The sequence below is a fragment of the Centruroides sculpturatus genome, unplaced genomic scaffold (genome assembly GCF_000671375.1).
Source record: "Centruroides sculpturatus isolate CEXI.00-Female unplaced genomic scaffold, Cexi_2.0 scaffold569, whole genome shotgun sequence".
NCBI lineage: Eukaryota > Metazoa > Arthropoda > Arachnida > Scorpiones > Buthidae > Centruroides > Centruroides sculpturatus.
The window spans coordinates 83,014-92,540 of NW_019384810.1; the positions used below are offsets into that span (position 1 = coordinate 83,014).

General features: G+C 23.8%; 1 protein-coding gene across 1 annotated transcript in view; it reads left to right on the forward strand.

Annotated features, from left to right (window-relative positions):
- Positions 1-1,428, forward strand: part of LOC111629771 — a gene marked incomplete at its 5' end in the record, with an annotated part of 39,242 nt that extends 37,814 nt beyond the window's left edge. The window contains 2 exons of the mRNA XM_023373684.1: positions 336-506; positions 1,289-1,428. Coding sequence (XP_023229452.1) covers positions 336-506; positions 1,289-1,428 — 311 coding nt within the window. The remainder of the gene's footprint in view (positions 1-335; positions 507-1,288) is intronic.
- Positions 1,429-9,527: the final 8,099 nt, after the last annotated feature.

A 9,527-nucleotide genomic window follows, 5' to 3' on the forward strand; every position in this document is an offset into this window, starting at 1 on the left:
TTTAAAGTATTTATACATCTGTGCATTTATTGCATACATATGAAAAATTTATACAGTTAATTATATATGATGGATACTATAAGACTCTGATTACCAATACATTATAATATTTAATTTTACTAATATAAATATAATAATTGATTTCCTTTTAGGTTTTTAGAATGTTTGCAATCTTGTAATTATAATCATCATTGTTCTTTTAGAAGCTTTAACATCATACATTTGCTACAATTAAAGATTTCTTAGATATAAGTAACGTAATCGATTCCTATCCCTTCTGTTCTTAAACAATTGATGCTGTATGGAGAAAATGATAAAATTTGCATGTATTACAGTGGAGGCTCCTTCAGTGGAATGCCCTTTTAGAGGGCCATTCACTTTCACTTACAGTAGAGGTCAGGGAGAATGCAAATATCCACTTTCTACGGTCGATGCTTGTACAGATGATTCTCATCTTCTCTTCAGGTTTCAAGCTTGCGCTGAAGTCCCTGGAACTGAAAGCAGTGGTGAGAATTTCTTCCCATGTTTTATTTTATTTTTCTTGGGTGTAGATAATAACAATTCCATCGCAATAAGCTACTTTAAAAAGATTAGAAAAAGGAAAGAATAATTGTTGATGGAATAATCCTTTCCAGTGATTCCCGTGGAAGGGATGTTCTTGCTGATCTTCTTTGACAATTTGTTATCGTAATTTAAGCAGAATATATTTCAATAGCGTACTTTTATAGAATTATAGATTATATTTAAACTAAATTTGAAGATTTAAGGAAGAAAAGTACTTAGAATTTAGAGTATTCTTCATCAGAACATTGGTTCGTATATTTTTTATGTTAAAAAATTAATGGATATATATTTACAAAAATTCCTATTTTTAAAAAAATCCATGCATATATTAATAAAAATTTTCAAATAATTAAGTTATTGCCTTTCAGAAAAATCCCTTTTATTGTAGAGAATTTTCCCTCAATAATGGTGAAAGGGAAAATTTAGGGAAAAAAACGAAGCATCTCTTTAATAATTAGGGAAAAACTCTTTCATATTATTATTGATAGTTTTGAATTTAATTTTAGAAAAATTTTAGGGAATTTTCTCGAATGTTAATTCCCTAAAGTACAAGGGAAAATGGAAACTTAAAGTAGTTTTTAAGATAGAAAAATAATATTAAAATGTTTGGAAATTTTAACTTTTTAAAACTTATTTAAATAAATAATAAAAGCTTAAAAATTATTTTAGTCATAAATTCAGGATTCTAATATTTAAATTTTTAATTATATTTAATTTTTTTTAGTGGAGGAACTAAAATGTTTAGCAATCTGGAAGGAAGGTTCAGTACATTATTTGGTAGGGAAAATGACAAAGCAGAGAATTGTCAACGTTCATGGAGATGAGGATACTTATCGATGTTTTGTAGGTATTTTTAACCAATAAAACTTATAAATTATATTAAAATTATCGTGAAATTCGAAAGAATTTTAAACTAAAATAATCAATTTTTTCCTTTTCAAAATACAAGCGACATTTATGAATTATTGATAAAAATTAATGAGAAAATTTTTTATTAAATCGAATTCGTATTCTTTGTAATTGTAAAAATAATTTTTTAAAATAAAATTTTAAATAATTTTAAAAAATAAAAAGAAAAACTAATTTTAAATTAATCTTTTGGAAGGAACAGATTAGAAAAAGAAGAGAAAAACTTGAAATTTCTACAATAAAAAGAATTAATTTTGAATATTTCTGTATAAGAAAAACTTTATTATTCAGATGGAGGGTTTAAAAATATCCCTAACATTAAAAAATGTTAGGGATATTTTTAAAAGGGTTAAAGGAAATTTTTTTTAATAAATAAACATTTTAAGGGCTTTTACCCTAATAAAAAATGCAATTTGACACGCAATTTTTTAATGAAGTATATATCATTGAAATAATTTGAAATGTTTAAAAATTAAATTACTAATGATTTTTTAGGATTATATTTAAATTTGTTTTATTCAAATGAAGGAATTAAAGAAAAATCCCTAACAGAAAAATTTCAAAGAAAATTTTCCTACTAAAACAAAACATTTACGAAACTTTTTTCATAAATAAACATCAATAGGGATTTCTCTTTAATAAAATTCAACAGGCAAATTCTGTAATGAAGTGAAAAGTTTAAAGAAATATACGTAAAATATTTCAGGGAAATTTCCCGAAAAATAAAGCATTTTTAAAGAAATTTCTGAATAAAATGATATATTTAAGTAATAAAATTAAAATTCGTGAACTTTTTTTTCTATTAAAATTAAATATTTAGAGACATTTTTCTAATAAAATAAAAAATTGAAAAAATTTACAAAATGAAGGATTCAGGGAAATTCCCCGAAAGAATGAAATATTTTAATGTAATTTTCCTAACTAAAAGTTTTAATAAAATTAGGAACATATATTTTAAAAACTCTCCTAGTTTTAAAAGGAAACATGCAAATATGTAATGAAAACACTACAAAAATTCTTATTAAAGATATTTTAAAATAATTTCTAATAAATTTTCTATTAAAAATAAAAAGAATTTAATACTGTTCAGTTTTAATTTACTATTTTTTAAAATTTAGAATAGAAAAATAAATGAAAAATATTAATAAATCCCTGATAAATATTTTGAAAGTTTGGAAAGGGATTTATTAATATTTTAGGGACTTTTTAGAGTTTTCTAATATTATTAAAAGATAAAATATGTAAAATTTTACTTTTAATTAATCTTTACGGATTTTTAGATGTTTTTCCCTAATTAATAGAGGATTATTTGGATGAATTGGCGTACAAATAAGTTTAAAAATACTTTAAAACTAAAATTTTATAATTTTATAAGCAAAAATTATGGAGAACTTTGAAATTTTAAATTACTCTTATTAACAAATAAGAAACTTAATAATTTATTTATATTTTATGTCTGTTTATCTGCATTGATTATTTTGTCGCGGCGCAGGTGTGGGCGCCGGCGCTTTGCATTGCCGCGTGTTACTTATAGTTCGCTCTGATATTTTGTATTTAAAATTATTTCTAAAATTTTTCAAATTATTCTAGAAAATATGCAGTAACTTTCCATTATTTATTAATATTTATATAACGCTTATATTTATGATGTTAAATTTCTCTTAACCTAATTAATGAGCCTTAAGTCGCGTCGCGTCGCCATTCAAACGGTCATACTAACATCCATTTTAATATACAGAATATATATTTATTTACATTAATTGTATGCAAGAATTAGAAAAGATTAATAATTTATTAATTTTCTTTGATTTTTATGCAATATTTATCATTTTATGCCATGAAATTAACCAAAAATCATGGATTTCCTGTTAATTTTTTAATATGTATTCATTGAATTAGCATTAATTAATTGTGTTAATTTTGATAATCTTCGTAAATAAAATTGAGATTAAAATACAATTTTTATATATTTTCATGAATTTTCCCACTTATCCTTTAAATTATGAGCCATTTCTATGTGTAAAGAACTTAAGTTCACCAGGGAAATATGTAAAAAAATATAATTTTCTGCTTAAAAATAATAAAAATATCTTTAAAATAATAAAAAAACAATTAGAAAAACCATTTAAAATCTTATTTAATATACTTTTTCTTGCATTTTTCAATGATTTTCGCGAAAAATACTTTAAATCATGAGTCATTTGTATATAGAATGAATGCTTATTTTACTATGAAAACTTGTAAAAAATATAATTTCCTGTCTAAAACTAATAAAAGTCTGTTTAAAATTCTAAAAAGTATTAAAAAATCTACTTAAAACACTAAATTTTATGCAACATATTTGAATAATTTAATTTTTATTTTAATTTAAGAACATCGTATCAGATGATTCTATCAGATAAACGCATGGTAACCAATTGTTTAAGGGATAAACTTTTAAAAAATTAAGATGATTTCCAAAATAAAAATCTTATAATAAGGAAAATTACTTCTGAAATTACCACGTTTTAATCATTTAATTTTCTTTTTTTTATTAATTTAGAAAATTATTAATAAAGGAAAAATGTAACCTATCAACGAGTTTTTTTATATAGAATTTAATTTTTTTGTATGAAAATTTTAATAAAAATTAATCTTTTCTTAGGTTAATGATATTAAAAAAATTTTTTTTACCNTAATATTTTTCTTTCTAGCTCAAAGAGGGGCAAGATGACGAATGTATTTATTCAGAATGAGAGGAATCAGGATTATTCCTGTCCTGATGTGGAAAGGCTTCAAACTTTAGCCTTTTGTTAGTTTCATTTGTTTAATTTTTATATTTTAATGAAATTTTAAGTTGAGTATGGCTTACATATGTGACTAGTGTGGGCCTTTTTGACCAACATTTAAGGTCCTAGATATAAATAGTCTATTTATTAATCAATGCAGTATATTTTAAGATTATTTATTACTTTATGAAGAAAATTAAGGACTTTTGTTTCTAGCTGAAAGAGGGGCAAGATAACGAATGCATCGATTAATTCAGAATGAGAGGAACCATGACTATTCCTGTTCTATATATATAGAAAAGCCCCAAAACTTAGCCTTTTATTGTCGTAATTTACATGTTTTTATGGCATTCGAGTGGAACAGGGCGCTATACTTCTCACTAGTGTGGGCCTTGTCACTCTGGTTATAAATATTTATTAATTAATGAAGTAAATTCTAAAGTTATTCATCACTCTATAAAGAGAATTACAATTAATATTTCCTATTTTTAACTCAAAGAAAGGCAAGATAACGAATGTATCCTGTACTAAATCGTGTATCAAAGTTATTATAATTTGATTAATTCCCATATCACTCTGTATTCATTATGCATATTATCAATGATTAATCTATACACTAATTACCTGGAACAGATCAATGTATTATTTGAATCCTAATTAATTTGGAATTAAATTTATTTATTTTTTAGATAATAGATATAATCTAATTTATAAATTTCACAAATTTAATAGCATAAATTCGTATAAAAATAAATTAATTAACTTTGAAAATAGTTGCGTGGTGAGTAGTTGCGGATCAAATGTTCGTCATCTTGCCCCGAAAATTTAAATAAACGTTTTCGGCCATTCAAAAAATCAAGTAAAATTTAAAATAAAAATTTAATTTATTTGAAAGCTTTAAATGTAAATAAATTCAAAAAAATTTAGATTTTTAATATATTTTTTCGAAATTTTACCCATTTATGTGAATTATCAATATGAGATTATCAGAAGATAACGTTTCTATCCCATTAAATAAAGAATAGGTTAAGGGAATTTTTCATTTTTTTACTTGATTACCTTTCGTGTCCTCTCCAATTTATGTATTTTATTGTAATTTACATTCATATAAACATGATTTATATATAAATATGCTGATTGCTACATTCTATAGCCCGAGAGCACGATATGAATAAACTGATTATCTACCTAGAACATGATTTACATCCCTTATACATGATTGATTTAGAGTATGTATGCACATAAATTAATGTCAGGAGATAAATTAATACAGTCTTTTAGTTACTATAGCAGGTTGCATACAGTTTCCTAAAGTTAGAGTGTAGAAAACACAAAATAAAATGTTACTGTAAGAATATTTGTTGGATTTTCATTGATTGTACAGTACATGTTTTATTGATTATACATGAGATATTTTACGTGTTTATGAACGTGAATTGGTACCAGAACACAGTAAATTCTTAGTATATGCCATCAAAGTAGTGTGTGCTACAGTATAGAGAATAAATAGTATATATTGTGTTATACACATTGATTTTACATGCTTATGCATGTAAATTCTTGGCAGAACATAATTTAATATAGTCCTTTTACTGCTATGTTAGAATCTATGTAGATTTGTAAAAATAAAGTAGAGGAAAACGACACGAAACACTACTATAAGAGCATTATCTGGATGTTTATGGGTTACACAGGATTGATTTTATATTTTAAGAACATAAAATAGTGTTAGAGGGTAAATTAATGCAGCCTTTTTGTTACTACTCGAATAAGAATCTTGAAGACGACAGCAAAAACAGTGTTACTATAAGGATATTGTTAGATATTTATCGATTACAGTCATTGATGTTACATGTACTGTACATGTAATTCGTTTTTATATAAAAACAAAGGAATATGTCAAATTAGAATGTAAAATACGAAGGAATTCTTCAGTTTAGGATGTAAAAACGAAGCAATATTTCAGATTAGAAAGTAGAAAACGAAGGAATATATCAAATCAGAGTATAAAAGAACGAAGTTTAATGCTACCACAAGAAGTATTTGTCTAACATTATTTATTTATTTATTTATTTTAGAAAATTTAGATATAAAACTATAATTAACTTGAAATAAAAAAAGAAAAAATATTCATCACAAACGGTGTGATGCTTCACTACATAGTTCATAAGCTATGCAGAGAAAGAGGATTTACAGGAGACGACACTCGAAAACGTGAAAAATTGCAAGGAAAAAAAGGTCGAGTTTAACATTAAAGTATCATTTAAAATCTGAAAGTGAAAAATTTTAAATAATTGTCATACTTAATGAATTTCGAAAGATAAAATTTCAAATTGTTAAGGAACTTATTACAATGGATAGTGTATAATTAAAGATGCCCAAGATCATTTAATGGTTCTTATACATCAGGTAATCGTGAAATCCACTTAAATGCGGTCTATTAAAAATGGTGTTAGCGAAAGAGCGAACTCTTAACATGATAAAAGAGTAGAAAAAATGGTTATTTACGGCTGAGCAAATTTATTTATAAGAGCCTTTTATCTTTAGATAAATTTATATCATTAAACTATATCCGATAAACGTAGAAAATTACTTTTTATTATGTTCGACCATCAAGTATTATATAAATAACCTAAAGATTAAACGATAGCGTAGTAAATTAGTAGAAAGATTCGACGTTATTTTATAGCTGTATAATGTTATCTTAGTAAATTATTATACTACTGATTTAGTTTACATATTTATATTTTTTTAAATTAAAGAATTTATTGAGAATAAATACTTTTTATGAGTTTTACTCTCTTTATATGTTTAATTTATAAGTTAAAAATGCTTCCATGCTTTTATCTCTAGCAATTTAAAAAAATATATATAATTTCCATTTGAAAAAGTGGAAATTCAGGTTAGAATTTAGAAGTTTTTAATTATTTTAATGTAATTTAAATTCGAGAAACGTTAGAATTTTTCTTTTGAATTTATAAAATTAATATAGTTATTTATTTTAATGTAGAGATTTAATATCTTATAGAATTTATATATCTGGAAGGCGTTTTAATGGATGAAGTTTAAGTTAAAATATTAAAATTAATGGATTTTTTGGTAGATAATTAAATAATTTACTGTATTAAGTGATATTTTGCATAATATTCGATTTATTTTTTTAAATAAGAGGTTAAAATGAAAAAAATTATTACTATAATAGCATCTTTCATCCAATATTATGACCATGTTGTTGAGTTATACTTGCTGATGATTCTCATATAAAATCAAAGATTATTTTGCTATATTCTTACTAAAAAATTAATCAATGGTCGTAAAAATACTGAGAATAACATCAACTTCTTCATTCTTATAATTCAACTCGTGATTCTTTAATGAGAAATGGAAGGGAGGAAGAAGAGTAAGAAGGAAAAAAAGATAAATTATTTATAAATAATTTTTTAAAAGTCGATTACTTTGACAACTTTCTTGAAAAAGAAAAATATGCAAATGAAGAGAAAGAAAAGATGAAGAAAGAGGAGGGGAAAAAGGGTCAAATTAAATTTTCCACAAGGAAAAAAGGCATTTTAGTTGATATGAAAAGATTTGATCAATAATTGCAAAAATGTAACAACACTCGATTAAATTTATTGCAACTCTCCTTTCTCGAAACTGTTTTGACATATAAAATATGACATTGTCGTTGACGTAATAAAGCACTGTGACGTCTTTATTCCTTTTATCTGATAGAATCTTGTAAACAATTTATTCTTTCTCCCTCCTGAATTATCTTTTCCTGTTTTTTCCTCTTTGTTATCATTTATAAATAACATTTCCTGTCCGGATTTGTGTACTCCTTTTTTTTCTAGTAAATAAATTTCCAATTTATCTGAAAAGATTCTTAAATTGTATAAAAGTTTTAGAAAGTCAAGTAAATCTCATAGATGCTGCTCTGAGGATGTTGACGCACAACATATTTATGTGTATATATGTTTTTCTGGGTTGATTTACTTAATGAAAATTCATTCAGTTTTGAAAATTTCTTATGTTTTATGGTATTTTTCAGACATTTCTTCATAAAATCTTCATAATATCCTTCAAAAAGATGTCAAATATATTCATTTCTCACGATTCTAGTAAGCATTTCATGGATCTAGTTTAACGTAGAATATATTTTTGTATGAAAGTGACTTTTGTCGAGTTGACAAACATGTAGAAAAAATTAAATATCTAGAAATTTGATGTGAAGAAAAACATTAGAAACTGTAAAAGAAACGTTTGTACATCGTTACACTTTGCTGAGAGCGTTTTATATCTGTCATACCACGACGTACTTTAAGATTTATGAGTTTATCTGACATTTATAGAAATTTCTCCATTTTTTTATATTAAATAGACATACCACGAATTCACTAGAATGGATGTAAGAAGGAAAGAAAAATATTTTTATTAGCAATTCATAATTGGCTTCTAAAACTTTAAAACTGACTTTTTAAATTTTACTAGAATAGGCGATTTTTATTTGGATTTATAAGATTGAAATTATTACAGGATTAAAATGTTTTTTAAACAAAAATGTAAATTTTTTTTCAGTTTTAGTGATATAATAGGGAAAATAATTTATTTTAATAAACTTTTCATATTTAAGAATGAGTTGTTCTCACATGATTCTTTTTGTCGTAATTGATAATAAATTGTCTAACGATGGCCTATCATATTAGGTCGAAAACATTAATGTTTCTATAATAAACAGTTTTTCTCAGCATCAGGTATTTAATGATTTATTATTTAAGGAACTGAGTAGGATATTTGGTTAGTCATAATTGATGCTGATAAAATAACAAGTTTTAAAAGATATTTAGAATTTCAATTGATGTTTTCATTCATTAAACATTTTTTATTCATTTATTTTATATTTATTCTAAATATTGAGGAATAATTAATGTTTTAATTTATTTAAAATTTTTAATTTCACTGGACATAAATCATTTTTAAAATGTTTAAGAACAAAATGAAACTAAATGAAAACATTTAGAAAAAGACTCTACCAAAAATATTGCAAGTATGGAATGCAATAGACTATTATATATTATTTATATGTGTATACTATCCATGTAATAAAAAAGAATAAATAATTTATCACTTCTTCAATTTTACATTGAAATATTATTTGTTATTTTAAAAATATTTTTTTTATAAATTTGCATTTGTATATATTTTTTTTTTGCTTTTAAAAACTATTATTTATTATTAAACTTACGTAAATAAATTCTTAGAAGTTTTATTTTATAATAATATAAATCATAT